Genomic DNA, 21,482 nt, shown 5'->3' with positions numbered 1-21,482 from the left:
GGCTGCTGATGCTGTGTGGCGGGGCATCCGCAGGCCGCGGTTAGCTCGCCTGGTTTTTGGGATGAGGTGCGAAGTGCCGGGTGATAGTGGAGGAAGACTGGGAAGTAGCGAGGGTGTTGGATACGGTGCTGGGGTGGGGTGGATGTCCCAGGCTGCCACTGGACACATCGCCTCCCTCCGTGTGTCCCAAGGCTGCTGCAAAGCACTGTAAAAGCGGAGATATTTATGTCAAGGACAAAGGTAAAAAGTCAAGTCTTCGACTTTACCGGACACTCAAGGTTTCCAGGGTTGCCTGGTGAGTAGAGGACACAAGCACATCTCGCTGGCAAATCTGAAAGTTGGTTTTAGGGTCCATTTCCTGGAGTGTTTTCAATTCCTCTCTCACCTGAGCGTCAGTGACTCAGAACACATGCTGCCACGAGTTTCGGCTTCTTCGCAGTCTGCTCCTGAGACGGCACGAGCAGTCCGTGAATCATCGTTGTGTAACTTCTGTGGACGTGGTTGACTCACTTGTGTTTGGTTAGAGAAATATTTAATTCATCTCATAGTGTCGGTCTGGATGAGAAAGGGGGAGATTTCCGCCGACGCAGAAGGCGGCTGGCTCCGTGGCCGCTGCGGCAGTCGGCGGGAGCTGGCTACCTGCTCCCTGGCGTTGAGTTGTTGCTAAGGGATGGGAACAAAAGGGGGTGCAAGGCTCAATCCCTTCTCTGAACCTGCATTCCTGCTCAGATGCTTTTACCCAGTCTAGGTTGCTAAGTTACAGCTGAAATATATTCAAGGTTAGGAAATAGTCTTCAGTTTGGTGTAATTACATGTGCCAGAGGATGTTTGCTTTCGACCAAGCTGCCATGATGTTCTCTGTGATAGTCTTCCCCCCATGTCTCTTCTTTCATTTGCTGTCTCGAGAGCAGAGAAGACTAGTTTCATGCCGCGCTCACTGCCAAGCTCCTGCTTGCTCAGTACAAACGGTGTTGATAATTTCTGTGGTACCAGCAGTTCTCCCAGAAGCCCAGGTCCGTTCAAAGCAGAGGGAATAGCTGGGTTCCTCATCCCCCTGCCCTGCTCTCCTTACAACTTGCGTTCGCTCAACCAGAGTTGCTAACTTCCCCCTCCCGCTTTCTTGCAAAGTATTAAGTTTCTATAAATAAATTCTCCAACGGTGGGCTGATAAAGCCATCGCATCCCCTTACTGTCAGGAAGGAAAATATGTACCAACAAGGAATCTAAAATAAAATTTGCCCTTTATCTTTTCATTTCCTGCTTCCATTTAAAGCCTTTCACATTAAATGTTTTGTCTCCTGCTGACATGACAGCTGATGCTGTGCCTTATTTATGGGGTGCAGAGTCAGGGCGCTGTGCCAGTTCTCCTGGAAAGATCAACGTGAACCGGAGAAGACGAAGTGTGGCCAGCGAGTCCTGCCCGAAGGCACCTCCCTCCGGCACGGCCCTGTCTGAGGCAATCACTGCCCGGCTCCTGCCCTGGGATCTCCACCGTGACTCCATTCAACCTTTGCAGAACGCCCTCCAGGTAGGTGTTCCAAAAGGTTTTTTGTGCACATTAGCAAACGGACCTTAACCAGAGAGCGCGGTCGGAGTGGGGTCCCCACCTCCCTACCCCTCGGGGGGCTGCCAGCAGCTGAGAGCAGGCTCCAACACGGGGCCCAGACCTCAGAGCCAACCTCGAAGCAGCATGCTGGTTTTGGAGGAACACTTCTGTAAGGCTGGGGAGCTCAGATGCGAAGCCCACGGGTGGCTTTGAACTGGCTCTCCAAAGCAAGCAGACCCCAGCGGGTTGTGGAAACCTTGCTTGGCGCCGAGCTCGCCTCGCCCAGGGGCAGAGCGTGGGCTCTGCGCCCCAGGAGCCCCCCACGCACCCCCTTCCCCAGCTCCCAGCAGAGCAGCGGCTCCCTGGGGACGTGCTCCCGGGCGGCAGGAGGACACCGGAGCCCCTGCTGATCTCCCCTCTGATGGAGGAGACCGCCTGCCCCGTGTCACTTCGCAGCGACCTGCAGTGGGGCTGGGTTCAGTGTTTACATCCCGGCTCCAAAACAGCTCCCAGCATCCAAATAGCGGAAAACACTCTAGGGTGGCAAGGAGCTGCTGGCTGGGGAGCAAGGCTGGGCTCGCAGGGTGCAGCTGAGCCACTCCCATGTAAACCAGCTCAGCAATGGGTCCTGAGGGGTTCCCTGCGCTCCCTCCAGGACAGCAGCCCCTGCTTTGCTCCCAGCCAGGGTTCCAAAGGTGCCACCAGCAGCAAGGACACCTCGGGAAGGGGTTCTGGGTGTTTGGCAGCCCAGCGGGTGAGGCTCCAGCACCCACCAGCAGCATTTCCAGCCCCGGGGAGTGACCCGGCCTGGCTGCCCAGCTCGGGGGCTGTCCTGGCATCACCGTGCCACGGCTGCAGCTCCCATCTCGCACCGCTGCCTGTCCCGGGAGACAGCAGAGAATGAAACAAGAGCAAATACATAAGGATGGTCCAAAGTCTTTCAAAATGCAAAGAGAAAAACTTATGCTGTTGGTGCCTGTGCGGGAGGGGAGAGGATGGGTGTGGCACAGCAGAGTTGGTGTCAGCTCCCTGCGAGTCCTCAGCAGTTTTTGTTGGTCTTTGGTTGCTTTTTCTTCATTGCCCAAGGCAAGCCCCAGTCGCACAGTTTTATTCCAGCTCTCCCGCAGGTATAAATTTAGTCCTTTAATATGAGAAGGGCCCTGCACAGGTCATGTCAGGATGAAGCGTGGTGGTGCTGAGGTTACCCGGGAGCTGGGGAACGGGCAGCTCTGGCTTGCTCAAGGCTTGGCCTCCACTTTTGTTAATGGCGCCTGTCCCACCCTGTCCCGAGTCCGTGCCGGGCTGGGAGAGGTCTGGAGTCGGGATCGAGGCTGCAGCCTGCAGGCTAGCCAAGGGTAACAATATCTTTGTGCCCATAATTAGTTCCTAATTAGCATAGTTTTAATATGAGGCAGGGTTGCTCTCCCCTTAGAGCGCCCTGCTTTTTACGAGAGGCTGAGTAATTGCCTCTGCGGCCGTTCGGCGGTGGCAATCAGCCCGGCTGCCTGCGCAGGGACCCCGCAGCCGCTCACGGCTCCGGCTCGGGCGTCCTCCGTGCGCTTGTTTTATCGGAGCGCTAACTGCAGAGGACATGTCTCCTGGCCTGGCAATACGCCTGACATAAAAATGAGATTGCTTCAATTAACACATGCGTTAAAAAGACATACGATACCCAGCAGGACGGGCTTCTGCGAAGGAGAAAGGTGCGTGCCGGTGACGTGCTGCGGCAGCCGGACACCCGTGCTGGGCTCCCTGGGGCCACGGGGCGAAGCTGGGTGCTCGGTCCTGCCTCCCGCTGAGCCCCAGGGACCCCCCCCAGCATGGCCCTGGCCCCCCCCTACCAACTCAGTAATGATTAGATTTAAAGCCTGTCGTGTTTGGGGATTGCGAGCTGGCTCGGCTTCTCTTTGTGGGGGTCTTGGAGCGATGCGCTGCAGTGCGTGAAGGAGAGAAGGAGGGATGTCGGGACTCGGTGCTTGCCCGTGCCACCCGTGGTGGGCACGGTGAGGGGGAGCTGCCTCGGAGACCTGCCCTGCCCATCTGTCCCGGAGAAGGGGAGAGGAAAAGGAGGAGGAGATGCCAAAATCAGCCTGTCGTGGGGAATGGGAGAAGGGAGCAGCAGATGCTGGGAACCAGCACGTTCCTGCTGCTGGGATGGTCTGTGACGCTGAGCCATCGCCTGCAGGCACCCCGACCTGCGACGCTGAGCCCTTTCCAGACGCGCAGGAGAGGCAGCTGGTGCCTGCAGCGATTGCCCCCGGCCTGCTGCAAGGCAAGAGGTGCTTCAGCCCTGGGCCAGCTCTGGGCTGTCCCCCCTGCACCCGTGTCCCAGGAGAGCCAGGGGTTGGGTGTAAGCCTCTCAGCGACCGCAGCCCAGGTGGGATGGAGAAGGCAGCAGCCAGGTCCAGCTCTGCGCTGGCAGCCCCAGGTCTGGGCTGGCCCTTCCTTCCATCGCTGCCTCCCTTAACAGCACCGAAACCCACCAAAACCCTCCATCTCTCACCAGGGATACGTCACCCAGCAGGAGTTCCCCACAGTCCCACGGCAGCAACGTTTCAGGGTAACCTACAGCTCAGCTGTTCGGCCGCGGGACACGATCGGGGATGAGGTGGTGGCGAGGGGGAGGACGGGAGCGTGTTCCCCACAGCCGAGCTGGAAGGGTCGCTCGGTCTCCCCCAGCCCTGTGTGTTTTACTCCCAGCCCGTCCTCTCCCCCGGCCTCCGGCTGCTCCAGGGCGGTTGCGGTGCAGGCGATGCAGAGCAGAGTCATGGCTGGAGGACGTTTCGCCTCATCGCTGGAAAGTAGAGAGGTACCTTAGGGGAATTTACACCCTGAATTTTTGATATCTCTGTTGCATTTTGCTGCTGGGTTCAGAAGTTGTTGGCGGGGGATGCACCATGGTTGGCCTCGCAGAGCGCCCGTGCCGGCTTGTTTCCCTTCAGAAACCAAGCTTTATAAGAAAAACCACAAAAGACACTTTCGTGAGTTAAAGTACCAGCATAAAGCAGAGCGAAGTCAGGGTCTTTGTTTCACCCTTGTCTTTAATCTCGGCCTCTGCCCCTGACCATCAGTTTGATCTCTCTGGTCTTCGTGAGGCTGTTTTCTCCCCTCCAGGCAGCGAGAATTACCACATCCATCAATTGTTATCTCAACAGTGAGATTTTCTTCCCAACCTCCTGTATTTTTGCTGCAAAGCTCTCCCCTCGTGGGCACTAATTTGCTGATGTCCCCCAGGGTATCGCTGGGGACTGGTCCAGGTCCCCCAGGACTGGGGGATGCGAGCGGGGACCGCCTGCTCCTTGTCCTCGGGGATGCCCGGACTGCACGTGCTGGATGATCTCCTAAATAATATCTGGGCCCTGTCTTCTTGGGACGCATGGGCTGGGACGGCGCGTCCAGAGCACGCCTGCCCTCGGCACGTGCCGGAGAGGATGCCCAGCAGCGGGCGGAGAGGGTCCAGAGCGGGGCACGTGCTGTCCTTGGACTCACTGGAGGAGACAATCTGGCCCTGGCAGGAAAATCCCTGGGACTTTTCCATTCCTCCCCGGGTGCTGAAGCACCCGGGTGTCATTTTTCCCTGCACAAGGCTGTTGGCAGGGTCGGGGCTGGGCAACTGCGACGTCCAGTCCCCAATCCACTCCCCTGCTGCGTGCCTTCGGGCAAACCCTGCTCTTGCCCTCCTTGCCGTAAATAGCTTTTATTTGCCAAAAAGACTGGCGATTCGGTCTGTCCGGCAGCATCGCAGCCCCTCTCCCCACCTCCCTCCAGCGATCGCAGCCCCTCTGCCCGTCCTCCCTGCGTCGCCCCGGCGTGATTCCCCACGCAGGGAGCAAGCAGCTGGTGGGTTCCTTTGCTGGAAGCTGGTGCCAGCCCCCTGCCCTCTCCCTGCTGGGGTACAGCCGGGCTTCCAGCCCGCTCCCACGGGGAGGGGATAAACACCAGTGGGGCCGAGCCGTGGGGGCTTTTGTGCGAGGTAAATCGGAAAACAGACGGAAGAAAGCCACAGTTGTTTTCCTGGAAAGACAGTTGCACAAGCGAGCCAGAGCATGGCCACACTTTCTGGAAAGCCTCGCACACATCCAGTCCCTTCTCCCTCCATCCTCAACCCTCTTGAACATGCAGCTTTGTTTTCCATTAACACCCAAGGGTGTCTCTCCCCCCTTGAAGCTCAGCCGTCAGCTGGACATACCAGGCGCTTGCCAGCCCCGGCGGCAGCAGTCAGCTGATGGCCTAAATGTCCGCGGGCTCCCCCCCACTCCCTCATTTCTCATACCCACAGCGCACCGAGAAGCAGCAAGAAACCCAGCCCAGGCAGCACCCCGAGCCCACGCTCCCCGCCGAGCCCGCACCGGGCGCCTACACCCCGCAGGTGAGGTCCAGGGTGGCTTCTGCATCAGCACCGGCTGCCTCCCAGGGCAGGATGGACACGGGCAGGGTGAACAGGCACTGGATTTTGGAGAGTGGGTGGGGTATTATTCAGAGGGCTCTGGGCACAGCTGGGATTTGTGGGAAGGGATGGGAGTGAGGGGGGCAGCCGGCACCCAGGGGGCTGGTGTAAACCTGGGGGTTGCAAAAACGGAGTCTGGTGGCTTTCGGTTCTCCTTCACGCTCGTGGCATCGCCAGAAAGCGTGGGGATGCTCGGCAAAAGGGCAGATGGTGTTTGGTGCTGTGGAAGGCAGGAATCAGGAAGGGGGACCCATGCCCTTTCCCACGGGAGGTGGTGGCACCATATCCCCCCATCCCGCGGAGCTGCTGGCAGCCCCAAGCTTGCTGCTGCGGTCCAAAGGCATGGTCCTGTTCCCCACAGTGAGCCCAGCCCTCGCCAGCCCTGCTGCCAGCCCACATCGTCTCGGGGTGCCCAGGCCAGCCCCGGGGTGGGCAGGGGGCTGTCAGGAGCCTGCCCATCCTGGATAACGCAGCTCCCATCCCTCCCCATCGATCCTGCTGCTTCCCACAGAGCAGCCAAATAAATCCTTCAGCGCAGCAAACTGGATCTTTGCTTCGTGAGGGACACGGGGACCAGTCATCAACTTTATGAACATCATTTTCTTTCAGGAAAGGAAACATAAGATAAAAGAGCGGAGGTTTCTGCATGTAAGGATTTACGGCAGGACGGTTAGAGCTGGGTTTCTTACCGAGAGCTGAGCTTTTGGGTCCCGGCGTGATGCTACTTTGTGACTTTGGCTGTAGTCGAGGGGAGAGCAGGGAGATGTGAAGGTTCATCGAGGGTTGCAGCTGCTCACCTGCCTGTGCAAACAGCCCGAGCCGGCTTCCAGCCCTGCTGGGACGGGTGCTGAGCTGGAACCGGTAGGATTTTCCTTCTGGCCAAAGCGCTATGGAGTTTGGAGGCACGAGGCCAAAGACTGAAGGGAAACAGGGCACTGGGGCTTTGCCCGCACCTTGCTCGCGGGCAGGGCTAGCCCTGGGTGCAGGGCTGGCTTTGAATCCAGGTCAGCTCCGGTACCAAGAGCTACGGACATGCAGCTCTCTTCAAATCAACAGCTACGCTATTTTCTTGCTTTTTACAAAAGGAAAAAGAAAACCAAAACAGCAGCCCCCTGCAGTGCTCGAGACCCGACTCTGCTGCGGGGAGCTCCGAGATGCTCCGGGGAGCCGGGTTCCCCAGGGGCGAAGGCGCTGACCGCCGTGTGTAAGACTCCCCACATGGTCCCGTGCTGACAGCGTGCTTGTTTTTAAAGTGATTTTGCTTTTTAGGATTCCGAAGCGTTTCTGCTAAGAGGACTCCAGCTTTTTACGAGGCTTTCTCCCAGGGCTGGGCTGTCTGTGTTTTACCCCCCGCATGTCAGAGCCACGACGATTCTGCTGCGGATGGGGTGGAGTAGGCACTAATTAGAGCTTAGCAAATTTAATCTGCTTGATTCTTTTTCACTGCATGCAGTTGGGAATAAATAACCTGCTTAGCTCAGACTCTTTCAGCATTTGGTCCTAACTGAGAGCAGGGCGGGGGTACCGGTACCCGGCCATCAGTGCCGCGGCAAGCGCTGCTCTGGCCGGTGCCGAGCAGCCTGGCCGGTCCTCGTTACAGCTGCGTGATCGTTAGAAACACCAGTCTGTCCCAGGCCAGGGACGCTGCTGGGACGCACTGGAAGGGAAGGTGCTGTGTTCCGACAGTCGCTGGGGAGATGCAGATGTTTTAAAGTATCTCGGGTTTTTTTCCTGGAGAGGGGAGTTCTCTATACAGAGAAGCCTTTTCCTTCCCCAATATTTTCTGACTCATCTTCATCTGCAGTGCCTGGGTTGCTTTTTTTTTTTTTCATTTAGCTAGGGGAAAAATATTCAAGGTTTCTGGTTTTGTTTTTGAGGATACAGATTTATCTGTAATTCTGTGTATTTTTAGTGACGTAAATATCTTTTGGCATTCACGACAACCTGAGCCGGCAGAAGTGATTTATTTCAAGAGTGTCTTGTTTCAGAGGAGCTCAGCAAGTGTTTGCTGTAACATTTATCTGCTCCGAATGGACGAGCTGCTTCCGAACAAAAACGAAATGAAAGGAGTCCTTTTCTCTTACTGCAAATTTTGCTCCAAGTTTTGCTGAAGAGAAAACAATAAAAGCCTTATCAAATTGTGGAGGTTTCCCCCCCAAACCTCTGCCAAGGTTGCCAGAATTCGAAGTGTGTTATGTCAGCCGGGTTTCAGCCTTGGACTGTCTCTGAAGCAATAAATGCTGGATTGAAGTCATGTTGTACTCCCTGCTCCAAGAGGTTTTATGACAAATCCCTTTGCTTTTCGCTTTTCTCCTTTTTTTTTTCTCTTTTCCAGGAGAGGAGGAGGGGGGGAAAAAAAAAAAACCCAACCACAACAAATCTACAGCTTTCAAGGGAGAAATCCTCTTTAAAAGTTGCTGCAACTTAACAAAATGCTAAATGCTTTTATTAACTTCTAGAAAGGCTCTGAAGAGCTGCTTTCTTCCCCGGCTGAAAAGCACTCCGACGAGTGGCCTGGCTTTGTTCCCTCCGCACCGGTACAGCCTGGTAATTGTAGAGTAGAAATTCCTCTCCAAAGTGCACGGTGACGAAAGAATAGAAAAATGAGGAGGGGGGGAAAAAAAAACCCACCTTGGGGGAAGGTAAAGGAGCTGCTCTGCGTGTTCTGGAGGTAGGAGTGTTTCTTCTCCCCCTGCTCTGCCTTCAACCCACTTCATCCCACTCCTCCAGGCGAAAAACAAAGCAGGCACCTGCGCCGAGCGCTTGTTTGCTCGCTGGTTTAATTGCAGCAGGAGAGGCGTGAAGGGGAAATTTCAGCAGCAGAGCTCTGGCTCTTTGTTGCAGGATGAGGAATATGCTGCGTTTTAGTGGTTAAAGCTCCCAGGTCAGGCTGGGAGCGCTGGCACTGGAGGAAGGGCTGAGCTTGCCCCGCTTGCAGAGAGCCAGGAGCCGTCTGCCTGCGATGGGAAACTCCAGGTTTACTCCTGGTGTGAGCGGGGAGGTGCCACCACCCCTCTGCTATTTGGTGTCTGCTGGTGAAGGAGAGGGTGAGGGTGCTGCCCCAGCCCTGGCAAGGCTTGGAGCTGGCAGAGGTGGTGTTGCTCACCCAGCAACACGTCCTGGAGGCTTTGGTAGAGAGAAATGGCTCTTCCAAAGGCGTTATTATCAACTGCACTGCGTTTCTTCTAGCACAAATAGGGTGCCAAGCTCCCCAAGCTAGGCTGAAGCTGGAGGAATCAGGAGAACGGCACATGTGCTAACAGGGGCAGGCAAACCAGGGCTCTGCACACCGCTTTTGAGGGCTGCAGGAACATGGACCAGTCCTCAAAAGAATGTTGTTTTTTTTCCTCATCCCTTTTAGTTTGGGATCTGGAGTATCTTCCTCTGATTTTACTGCCGCGACGGCATGAAGCCAGGCTGCTTCTCCAGTGTAAATATGAGCTCAGCACCTTTTTGTCCTCCTCAGGGGCTGTGGGGTTCCCCTGCCCGACGCCCGCCAGAGCAAGAGCCATCCGTGGGCTTCCTGCAAAGCATACAGTGAAGGAGTGGGTGCTGCTGGGCGCTTGCGAGAGAAACCAAGATGTAGCCCGTGCCTGTGCTTTTCCTGCCTTACCGTTCTAGAGCCAGGACTTGTTGCTGTCAAAATCAAGGAGGAATTTCTCTCAGGGGCTGGAACCAGGAACGGATCTGTTCCTGGATGCTCCCTTGGGCGGTAGCAGAGGGCAGAGCTGGAGAGCTCGGGGGAGCTGGCGCTTGGGTGCGAACCGTCTCGGTGCCGGTTTGACATGTTCTCATGCCACGCGTCAGCACAGCAGAGGAAACACTCCTCTTCGTGCTCTGGTGTTCAGTGACAGGGAATGTCCCCAACTGAGGTTTCTGTAGAAGGTACAGAAGATGTTGCTGACCTCATCAGCAGTGTTAGGAGGCAAGGGACTGCCCAGGGATGTGAGCTTGCAGAAGCTTTATTAATAAAATTCCTTTGCAAGGGATGTCCTAGCTTGGGAAAGATGAAGACCGTCATTAACACTGTCTCGTAAGGCAGACTGGGCTTGTTTCACAGCAAGGGGTGTCATTAATACAGCATATTAATAACATGGCATTACCGGTCCAAGGAATGCCCTGATCCAGCTGCTTTGATGAGGCCACCGCATTAACTCGGTCGCTGTCCTCAATCATTCCCCTCTGTTTCTTTTTGCCCCAGCAGATCTAAACTGGGTCTTTTCTGGACTCTGCATTTCAGGCTCCCTGCCAGCCCCCGGGCACCAAGGACCTCATCCCACCCGGCTGTGCCCTCGCTGCCTGGCCCCAGGCTGCCGGTGAGCGTGCGGGGCCAGGCTGGGCTCCCAGCCCTGCCGGGATGCCCGTGCAGGCGGTGGCTTTGCGGTGGCTCGTCCCCCTTTCTCACTGTCTACCCTCTGTTTTGCAGACACCATCGGTGAGAACCCAAAGCGGGTGCTAACTGGTCCAGCACAGCATGTCCCAAACCCCGCTGCTGACCCCCTTTCGCTGCTGCTAAAGGGGAGCGAGCCCCCTCCCCGCCTTTCGCCCAGAACCATGGTGGGGCAGAGCCCACTGGACCCCAGCGAGAGCCGGACCGCCGTCCTCCTGGAGCCCTTCGTCCATCAGGTGGGCGGCCACATGAGCATGATGAAGTACGACGAGCACACGGTCTGCAAACCCTTGGTCTCGCAGGAGCTGAGCTTCTACGAGTCACTGCCCTTGGCCATGAGGCAGTTCACACCGCAGTACAAAGGTAAGGGGGGAGGCTGGGGAAGGACCTCGGGGTTGGTGCCATCACCAGGGTTAGTCCTGAGACTGGGACAAAGGCCGGTGGGACGAGGGGCGGGATGGGAGGTACCGGCTGGCTCGGTCGGGCTGAGTCTGAGCTGTGGAGCCTCATCGCTTGTGCAGGTTTTGCTGAGCGCAAGGGTGCTTCCCAGCTGACTGTGTGCACAGCAGCAGGCCTGGGAGACTGGGAGGGTTTCCTCAGTCTCTGATGTCTAATAAGGGTTGAGCTGGCTGATGACACCAGGAGATGCTCCCCTCTGTCCATCCCCTTGCTGCTATGGTCAGCCTTGGTGACACAGGAGACTCTCGTTATGTCAAATAGGGCTGAAACTGGTCTGTTCTTGAGGGGGACAAGCATGAGAAGATGGAGGCTGAGAGCATGAACAGGATCCCCTGCCAAAGAGCTGAGAGCCTGGGCAGCACAGGAGTGGGCCAGAAAAACAGAACAAGGGGAAGGAATAGAGTGGGATTTCCCAAAAGTGTTTGCTTGGAGGATTTTGCTGGTCATGGCCCCAGAGAAGCTGGTCTGATGGTATGCGAACAGCGGCACTGAATAGGTGCAGGAAAGCAGGGACTAGGGGAGTCTTGTTCAAAACAGGATCCCCAAGATCGGACACGTAACCTGCTCTGTTCAGTCAAGCTTTGAATTCGCATCCCCAGATAAGAAGGGCTTTCTGTACCAGGAGCAGAGCTCAGGGTGCCTTTGCCCCACGTGCACGGCCCCGTTGCTCCAGGCCTTGGGTTTAGGGGAGGCGAAGGTTTGTGTCAGAGGCAGAGAAGCTGGTGAGGGCAAGGAAAGGGTCAGGGCTGGCACCAGCACGAGCTGAGGGAGGGATGGTCTTTGGGGCCAGCATGAAATACCGAGCCTGAAAAAACAGCCCAGGGATGTCTCAAGCATCATTTTTGCTGGGTGCTCCACCCTCGCCAAGCCCCGCTCCCCCCAGCGCTCCTCTGAGCACCGGTCCCTGGAAAACCGGGCATACCGACTGCTTACCTTCTTCAAAATCAAACCCAGGCAGCTGTCCTGCCGCAAGCGAGACCTTCCCGGGGCCCCCCTGCTCGGTGCCCCCCATCGCTGCCTGGTCCCCCCTTCAGCTGCCCTGTCCCTGACTCTCCTTCTCCCAAACCACTTTCCCAGCGGAATTTCTCAGCTCAGCAACTGGAAATCAGCACTTGGTGTCTGTCGGGGTCCCCGCATTTTTTTAAAGCCATCCTCCCTCCCTCCCTTTCTTCTTCCCTCACTGTTTCTGCTTTTACTGCCAGACTTGTGCTGCTCATAAAGCTCCTGACCCTGGATTTTTGCGAGAGGCGAGAAGCTCAGCTGTCACGTAAAAAACTTAAAATATCTTTTGGTCCTTCAGCGGTACAGAAAAGAGCTCAAAGTGTCAGCCACGGTTTCAAGATGCTTCCAATCCAATCTCTCCCTCTCCCAGAAAGTCAGGGGCCTCTGCAGATTTATGGGACAATGTTAAAAAGATGCTTAAGAAAGAAAATGAGCCTTCCTCTAAGCAATTTTCTTTAGCAGGGGCCAGGGTTTGGTGCCGGAGAGCTGGGCTCTGCTCTGCCTCTCTGATCAAGATGTTAAGCTGTCCCAGCTTCTCAGTTCAGGGGGGGTTATTAATACCTTTTTGTCTTCTTTTTCTCTTCAATTGCAAGTCCCAGTGAGTTTTGCGACGAGGGGTAATTAAATAGCAATTCTTCTCCAATTTGGCACTGGGCACACACATTTTTTGTTCTGATTATAACCGTCCCAGCCCTGAATGCCAGGTGAATTATAAAGGTGGAACGTATTCCCACAAGGGTGGGGGGGGGGGGGAGGGATGAGCATCAGGGGGAATAATCCTGAGGTCTTCATCACCCGCTCCCACGTGTCCACGTTCCTCATCTCTATTCTTGGGCTGCGGAGGGGGGGACAGCGGCTCAGGGACCGTTATGTAATGGTGACATTATGTGCGACGTTGATGAAATGTCATCATTCAGATCTAACACTGCGTCGGCTGCGTGAAAGATGTCTACGGCTCACTTAACCATTTCAGGGAGGCTGGTGACCCCGGGACCGGCTTTCCCTGCACCAGCCCCTTGCAAACCTCTGCCTGCCCCAAGCTGAGCTTGCAAGGGGATGCTGGACTGGTTTCCAAGCCTGGTTCTGCTCAGATTCCTATTGCATGTGGCAGTAAAGAAATGCACTTGTAAATTTAGAAATAAATCCGCGAGGGTAGAGCTCCATAGCGAAATGCTGCTGAGGAGCTCTGGGATGCCACTAGCATGGTGACAGCACCCATAAATACCCGCTGGTGCCTCGCCAGTGCTGGACAGGATCGTGGGTTTGGTGACACTAAAAGGCCAGCAAAGGCAAGTACCCAAATACACCTTTGCTCCCAGATAGATGTTTTCTTACTGCAAGAAAAGAGAATGTCAGTAGCCGTGTGTTACAGACCTGTTCTGCGCAGGCAGGTCACTCACAGGACATATGCAAAACCCATCCCAGGAAATAAAAGTATTTTTAAGGCTGAGACGTAGGTTTCTGAAGGCGGAGTTTTCAGCTGGAAGGAGTGAGAGGATCACATTCCCTTGCAATTTAACGGCTCATTCTTGCCTTTGAAAATCTCCCCACTAATTTTCATATTAATACAAGATACTTAAGAACTCTTAGTTTCATGCTATATATAATGGTTTTAGGGCCAGATTGTCAGCACTATGTAAATCAGCACGGCTCCACTGGCTTGCAGATCTGTAATTGGGACAGTTTTTAAGGTTACAGGCTGCTACAGAGCTGTAACTGAGGCACAGCGCTAGATTCGGAATCGAGGACTACATTCGCCTCGCAGTGACATTTTAAAAATAAAAAGATTTTGATTTAGGCAAAAGATACACTTTTTTTTTTCCTGCCTACCTCCCCTGGAAATTCAAAGCAGGCCTCTGAGCTGATAGGAATTTTGCTTGCTCTCAGTTATCTGTAATACGGATTTTTTACGAATGGGACTCAGTGAAAGATCAGGTGGGTAATGCTGGAGCCTGAGGAAGACAGAGCTCCCTGTGCTTATCGTGACCATGAGCAAAGGAGTGAGATAGATACCTAAAAATATTACTTACCTCCTAATTAAGGTTCCCAGCCCCGCCCCCAGCTCTCTTAGCAGAGCAGCCTATGTGTACTCCTCTCCCATCTCAGTGCAAAATTAGCTAATTTAACCAAGCCTGCCACGGCACGCTGTTCAGATGAAGGCTGATTTTACAGCAGAAGGGAACAGCAATGGCTGTGGCACCTGAGCAGAGGGGCTGTGCGGAGGGCAGGAGGGCAGCGCATCCGAATACAGCTGGAGCTGCAGCGTTCTGGGGTGCGGGACTCCGGGAGGGATGGGCACCCTGAGTCAAACGGAGGTGACCGGCGGCTGCAGACACGCAGGGCTCCTGCAATCCAGGCCGAGAAAACCTCCCTTCGTCAGCAAAAGTCAGCAGGCAGGGCTCTGCGCACGCGCAGAGAGGGCAAATCCTGGTGCCTGTGTCCACTTGCTATAATTTCACTTTAAATGGAGAGAAGGGAGCCTGCATTTTTATTTGCTGTGGCAAATTTGCTTGGGAGAACAGAGCTCCCTTGTTTGTTAAGCTGCCAAAATGCATCTCCCTGCAGTGCCCACCAGACCAAGTGAGGGTACCCTGGGGACAGCTGGATAAAACCCAGCTCCACATGTTGCTAACGGGGGCTCTTTCCAGTGATGAGTTTTGCTGGTCCAACAGCCTTGACCGTCCCCTTTTGGATCTGCCGCACTGCAGCTAGACTTGAAAGCAGCAGGGTATGCCTCATGTGGCTGGCATCCCCTCCGAGCCCCAAAGGGCGATGCTCTCAGAATGCCTCTGCTGCCTTGAGAGGCTCAGGCAGCCCTGACAGAGGGTGCAGAGCACGACTGCAGTTATCAGCCTTTTCCAGAAAGGTCAGAGCCGTCTGGTACGCGAGCCGCGGCCATTCGTGTCCTGCCACGTGAGACGCGGAGGCAGCCGTCCCCATGTCAGGGGTGGGCTGAGGCTGGGCTAAATCTGTGATGGGCTGAACGGCATTTGAGCCCCGTGATTCCTGTGAGAGTCAGGGACAATTGCAACACTAAACTACACAATGGTGTCTGAAGCACTTAGGGTGGGAAGTAATAATCCCTGGTCATGGTCATGTTCCTCCTCGTGCGTAAACACCGGACCTGTGAGGGTCCAGTCCCTGCCATCAGCTGTTCGGGTTCTGGTCCTTGGCGCCTGGGAAGGACAGGACTATGACAACGTACGGGCATTGCAGGTAGCGCTGCCAGCCCATGCACATGCCTCTGCCCTCGCTCCTGTGGGGGGGTTTCCAGTTAAAGAAGCTGTTGGCATGCTGGTTATCTTTGGAAAATTCCTGGTTCCCAATCCTCCCTTTGCTTCCTGCCAATGAAAAGCATTTCCAACCTTACCCTGTCTTAGAAAGTGAGACCTAAATCCCTTGTCATAAATAACCCAGGAATTCCCGGTCCGACGCAGGGGTCTTTGCTGGGTCACTTGCGGCACAGCAGAGCCAGGAGGGATGGAGGACAAAGGAACATGATGTTCAGAGGAAGCGGGTTTCGAGCCGAGCCTCGAGAGGAGGGAACATTAGAAAAGCCTGTGGCTGTGTTCCAGGGTCTCAGACTAATGATGTTTACTGGGCCTCGAATCAGAGTGGAATTGGTGGGAGAGGACAACTAAAACAGGAGCAGACAGCTGTGCTGCTGGGCGCCAGCCCTCTCAGGAAGGCTGGACCACCTCAGGTCGTGACCAAGCCTCCACGGTAACCCACGGGTTAATCTCATCCCGATTTGGTTTTCCCCCTTTTTGTCCAGGCATCGTTTCTGTGCACCTCAAAAAGGACAGCCTCGGCAACCTGACCCTGATCGCCAGCCCCAGCCTGCAGCTGGAGAGCTGCGGCCGGCTGGACAACGCCATCGGCGACTCCTCGGTGACGACACGGCACAAGCGCAAGTGGGCTGCTGGCACCGGCAGCGAGCACACGCTCATCAAGTGGAGTCACACGCAGCTCGTCAAGACCTTCAAAGACAGGTGAGGGTCTGCTGCTCCCTGCAAGCCTCCTGATCCTCGCTTGCCCTTGGGTAGGGTCTAACCGGGGTGGTTTTGGAGGCACACCTCCTGGTTTAAGGCAAAGCGAGCGAAAGCAACGCCCAGCTGAGGTGAAGAACAGCAAAGCCCAGCTTGGTGGCTTCATGGCTCATCTCTTCCCTGGCTTGTGGATTGTGCGGGGCAGATTTGGCTACCCCTGAGATGCTGTTGCTCAAATTTGTGCCTCAAATTTTGCTTTAAACCTGTTTCCTCAGAGCACAGCATGCTCCAAAAGAAGAAGCCCCAGGGGAACAGCCCCTGAGCAGACAGCACGTAACGCCCTGCTGCTGGTAACCAGCCAGGAGTAGCAACCTCGAGGTGGTTCGATCCTGTCCCCGTCCCAGGGGAGAGCTGTCTCTGAAAGGCATCGTGGTGCTTGCAAGCACGCCGTGACCTTAGGGCTTGCAGAGGCTTTCTGCAAGACATCTTTCATCTCAAACTGGTTCAGAAAAGACCTGGGTCAGCTATGACTGAAAGGTGCAATATTGCTAACGTGAAATCGCTGCTCTGGGCATGGAGGGAGTTATGGTGTTTGGGTGTGCGAGACCAAGGAATGACCCTCCAAGGAGAACAAATCTCTTCATCGCTCCCTCCCTCCCCTCCTCAAAGCCAGCCCCTCTAAATTGGGAATCATTCCTATTGTTGGACAACGTGCCTGTGTTGTGCCTGTTAGGCAGATAAATAGAGATTCCTGGTCATTGACGCTATGAATGGTGCTTTTCATAGGAGCCAAGCACGCTTTGAAATTATAATGAAAGAAAATATTGGCACCCAGCAATAGCTGGCTTTCTGAAAATTACTTTTACGGAGTAACAAAGGATCTCTGCAGATTGGGCACGATGAATATGTTCCCTTGGAGAGTCCCTGAAAATTTACCTTACCAAGTTTGAGGCTCTACAAAAGAGTACGAGAGGGCATATTATCTTCTGGTGCTTATAAACCAAACGTGTTCTTTTGTGTGTTTTGTCTAGCTGCCCGGGGAAGATGCTATTGAGGACAGACCTTCAGTATCGCAAAGATTCTCTTTTGGAAGATGCAAACGGAAACCAGCCAGAAAGAAACAGCTACAACCCCTGGGGACTGCACTGTCACAGGCAGCACCTGAACCGCATGTCCTCCAAGCACAATGAGAACAAACTTCATCGTATCCTTTTTCCTCTCTCCCCTCCAGCACCCTCTTCACTATGAATAACAGCTTGTAATCAATTTATGTTTTATTGCAGGGAGTATGCATCCCTCCCTTGCCCAGTCCCTGGGAAAATACAGAAGATACAGAATATAGTTGCACTGTTATCTTCTCCCACTGTTCAGCTGGACTAGATGATCATTGTAGGTCCCTTCTATTCTATTCTATTCAAAAAAAATAAAAAGAAAAACCCCAATTCCCATAAAAGATATTCTGCATAAGTGAAGGATTCCCTTAGCATGCATTTAAAAACACAACTATAGGAATTAGCAGCTGCCTCGCCTTTTATTTTCCTATTACACTTCATTGCCCACCAGTCATGTGAGTAATACAGCTTAACAACTTCTCCCACACCCACCGGAGCGAGTACAGCACGGAGGCAAGGTGTCGGATCGACAGCCCGGGGCTACCACATCACTAGAGAACGGAGCTGTTGGTGCTTTAATTGGTAGGACTGTACTACAGTAAATTAAATGAAATTGGCAGCAAGGGGCCTATAGCAATGACATGTTGGTAAAAACTGGCTCAGAAAGTCTCATTACAGTTGTGAGCTATTATGGGGAACGTCAGCAGTTGCTCTGATTTAAGAGCTTTTTCAATCAGAATTTAAAAGTACTGGGTTTTCCTTAACTCACGTTCAGAGTTTCTATTGCTTGAAAATGTGGTATCAAAATACAGCTATCCCTGCATCCTGGACCTAAAGATGGGAACCCGGCAGCACGGCGACGACGCCTCGGAGGAGAAGAAAGCCCGGCACATCAAGAAGTGTGAACAAAGCACCTCTGCGTCTCTGGGCGTTCGCATCTGTGGGATGCAGGTAAGATGGAGCCCTGCTCCATTTGGTGTTTGCCTGACACGTGGCTTGAAACCAAGCTGGGAATCTAAAGGGACTCGGTGGTGGTGTAAACTGAAGCAGTTTCATTCTCATCTCCCACCAAACACGGGCTGTAAGAACTGCCCAGGCTGCCTGTCCTATCCACCAACAGGAGAGGATGCTTAGGGAAGGGGATAGAATATTGCACCTACAGGGCACCCCTTTCCCCGCACCCCTCTGACTTCTGGAGATCTGGCTGCTTTAAGCACCACCCTGCACCACTGCCACCAGTATGAGCAGCTGGAACCAGCTTATCACGGCTGAGAATCTGCCTGTACACGAGCACGGATTCCTCTCTCATGCTCAGCTCTTGGCTGCTGCACAAACAAGAAAGACAAAAAAGCATCCCTTGCGCCGCTCGTGCTTCGCAGAGCTGTCTCATCCTGTCGCCGCGGGAGCGAGGGCTTTATTTTGTGCTAAATATTATGGTTCCTTTTGCTCTGAATTGCTGCCCTTCCTCCTGGAAAGCGAAACCAGGCGTTTGTTTCACTCGCACGTCTCAAGCAGGTTTCGAAATGTTGTTCTGCTGTGCCTGAAGGATAATTGTGAGAATGATGATTATAAAGCACATCTATAGCAGCGTAAACACTTGGTGTCAAACCTTGTGTCCCCTTCTGGTCCCTGACATCCTTCTGTTGAGCAAATTATCCTTTAAATTACAACTGGCGTGTGAGCTAATTCTGAATTCCCTCCCTCATTTCTTACCCAGTGTTACCAGAGCCTCACATACAATTTTCTGTCTACTTCTTGTCTCTCTGTGTTTAAGAAAGCAAGATGATTGCTACCAGTGCATGACGTATTGCGAGAAGCTACAAAGCTGGGGTATTCCTGCACCGCTGCAAACTCCTACCCTAGCCAGAGGGAAAATGCTGTAACTCACTGCTGGCGCGGCTATGACTTACAGCTATTTGGGTTTCACAAAGGGGTAATTTATAGCGGTACAACAAGAATCTGCACTGGTGGTTTAAACGGAACAGTTTAAATCTCCGGAATAGACAGGAGGTGGGACTCAGCCAGGAGCCTGCAGTACCCTGGCAGCATTGCTTGGTACTGCCAGGCTGCGGAGGCTTTGCGTCCCATTCCTCGCCTCGGGTCTCAACTTTTCAGATTAGGGCGAAATCTAGAGCTTTGGGAACACTAAACAACTCAGTCTGGATCGTTTCTGTCTTTCCTCAAGGTTTACCAAGCGGACGCTGGCCATTTTCTCTGCAAAGATAAATATTACGGCAGGAAGCTCTCACCGGAGGGGTTCAGGCAAACCCTGCGCCAGTTCCTGTGCAACGGGAACCACCTCCGAACGGGCCTCCTGGAGCCCATCATCCTGCGACTGAAAGCTCTGCTTTCCGTCATTAGGAAGCAAAGTTCTTACAGGTTCTACTCCAGCTCACTTCTCATCATTTATGACGGACAGGAGCACAAGGAGAACGCGGCACCCTTGGGTAATCGCCTTCACTTCCAAAAAACAAACTGCACCACGTCACACGGCACTCCTCACTCCAGAGTTGACGTCCGGATGATAGATTTTGCCCACACCACATTTAAAGGCTCCAAATGCAATCACACCACTTACGACGGGCCAGACCACGGCTATATTTTTGGCCTGGAAAATCTCATCAAAATCCTTCAGAATATCTCAGAAGGAAAATGACAAGTTCTGTGAAACAGCCTGGATTCACTAGTGACCGATAGCCCTGAACAGTACCGCGTTGGGTCAGCTGTACAGGACCCTCACAGCTGCTGGACGTCACGCGCAGGGTTTGGAGCGAGAACACGGACAGCTTGCTAGGAAAGTGCAAAAAACTCTATGTGCCGTTACTGAACTCAAGCGTAAAAAGCAAAGAGCTGAAAGAATCCGTTCTGTCTGCAATCAATCAGAAGATTTATTTTCCTTTCTTGTTTTACTGCTGTCCTTGATTTATCTGCGAGTCAAAAGAAAGCATTACTTGAAAGAGTCTTAATGATAAAATAGGACCCGCTCACCTCTCTGCTCACGCAGCCGCACAGGCTGAGGAGATATTGTGCGTTTCAGTGAGACTATTAAAATGAGCTGGCAGCTCTGAACAGATTGCGGCATTACTTTCCACTCCTGCTCGGTGCTACGGGCTGAACGCAAAGACATGAGTGGGGGAGAAAAATGGACACCCTGACATTCACGCTCCACGCGCCCGGTGCTGCGAGAGGCGGGCGCTCTCGGTACAGTGCGGGTGTCGAAACGCGGACGCACGGGACGCTGCAGAGGTTCTGCTGTGCTGAAGGTGTAAAGGCAGCGGGGACCTCAGACCAAGAACTGGCCCTTGCGAACGTTTAATATCCCTGCGGGATTGTAACAGGGTGTGTTTCAAAAACTTTCTAAGCAAGGGGCTCCGTAGGGGCTGGAAGCATGGGAATGCGATGATTGTGTCAAGATATCAGTCACAAAAAACATTCACATCAAGGTATTTTTGCTTAAAAAAAAAGAAGAAAAAAAGAAGAAAAAAGTGTGCGATTGAGTCAGGGACTAGACGCTAAAGGTCACCTAGAAATTCCTTGATACAAATATTGTGTGTGTTGGGAAGAGACAATAACAAAAGACTCAAAATGAATGATGTTTACAGCTTTTGTGGACAGACTTTATTATTACAGAACAAACATAATTCCTTCCTGCATGGTGTGGGAAACGTGCAAGAGCAGCCCTTACACAAGGAACAGAGCTACAGAACCCCGTGACTGGGGAGTGGGGATACAAATAAAATCGTCTAAGCAACTCTTACCTGTTGTCCATCTGATTTTCACTTCCACAGCATCCTTAAGTTACATTATCTTTTGATTAGGGCTGTGTGTTTTGAAGACAGCTGTTATTTCCCCAGGTTTAAACACCAGATCTCAAGGGAGACCCCTTCACTTGTATTTTACTGCACGCAGCTGGCGAATCGCTACAATTTATAGCTTGCAAATATAAGTCATCTGTCCCAGTTGCATATTTTACTTGGCCTAAAGTCCATCTGGGAAGACCTCATTATTGACTGGATATTGTTCATGGCGTTGCGTATTTCTTGCCCACAATCTTTGATGACTATAAAAAAAGGCACAAACGCTCCGCTTCAGTAGTGAAAGGATTGAGTCATCAATTGTCTTGGCTCACTCCTGTGCACTGTGGTCCTGCCATCAGAGCTCACCGTGGCTGGTGACAGCTCTGCCGACCCCACCTCAGCATCTGCACCGCTGCCGGGCCTCTTGATGGGTGCGTGCACCGGGGCGTCAGGGCTGACAGCAGGGGAGGATGAGGAAGGGTCCGGGCATGGCACCCGCAGCCAGAGCCCCCTTGGCTGCATGCCTCACCGGCTGCTGCTCCTGGAAAGAAAACAGCAACCTGTTGCTTACATAGTAATGGAAAGCATCCTGCTCACAGAATCACAGCATGGCAGGAGTTGCAAGGGACCTCTGTGGGTCACCCAGCCCAACCCCCTGCCCAAGCAGGGTCACCCAGAGCAGGCTGCACAGCACCGCGGCCAGGCGGGGCTGGAATATCTCCAGAGAAGGAGACTCCACA

The 21,482-nt window shown here is 53.7% G+C and overlaps 1 protein-coding gene across 3 annotated transcripts; it reads left to right on the top strand.

The window, feature by feature from the left end:
- The first annotated feature begins 1,424 nt into the window (after positions 1 to 1,424).
- IP6K3 (inositol hexakisphosphate kinase 3) lies at positions 1,425 to 20,702 on the top strand. Of its 3 annotated transcripts, XM_075443067.1 has the most exons (9): positions 1,429 to 1,528; positions 4,247 to 4,355; positions 5,826 to 5,915; positions 10,198 to 10,309; positions 10,420 to 10,746; positions 15,620 to 15,836; positions 16,865 to 17,037; positions 17,721 to 17,896; positions 19,131 to 20,702. In XM_075443067.1, exons 5-9 carry the CDS (start codon positions 10,548 to 10,550, stop codon positions 19,599 to 19,601), a joined length of 1,236 nt encoding a protein of 411 aa, XP_075299182.1. In that variant the 5' UTR covers positions 1,429 to 1,528; positions 4,247 to 4,355; positions 5,826 to 5,915; positions 10,198 to 10,309; positions 10,420 to 10,547; the 3' UTR covers positions 19,602 to 20,702. The 3 variants fall into 3 exon arrangements, with proteins under 3 accessions (XP_009939667.2, XP_075299182.1, XP_075299181.1); XM_075443066.1 differs by lacking the exon at positions 10,198 to 10,309; XM_009941365.2 differs by lacking the exons at positions 4,247 to 4,355; positions 5,826 to 5,915; positions 10,198 to 10,309 and having other exon boundaries at positions 1,425 to 1,528.
- The last annotated feature ends 780 nt before the right edge of the window (positions 20,703 to 21,482 follow it).

Source organism: Opisthocomus hoazin, chromosome 25 (assembly GCF_030867145.1).
Source record: "Opisthocomus hoazin isolate bOpiHoa1 chromosome 25, bOpiHoa1.hap1, whole genome shotgun sequence".
In the NCBI taxonomy this organism is placed as follows: domain Eukaryota; kingdom Metazoa; phylum Chordata; class Aves; order Opisthocomiformes; family Opisthocomidae; genus Opisthocomus; species Opisthocomus hoazin.
Note: the sequence above shows the minus strand (reverse complement) of the source record. Positions and strands in the feature narration are given on the sequence as shown.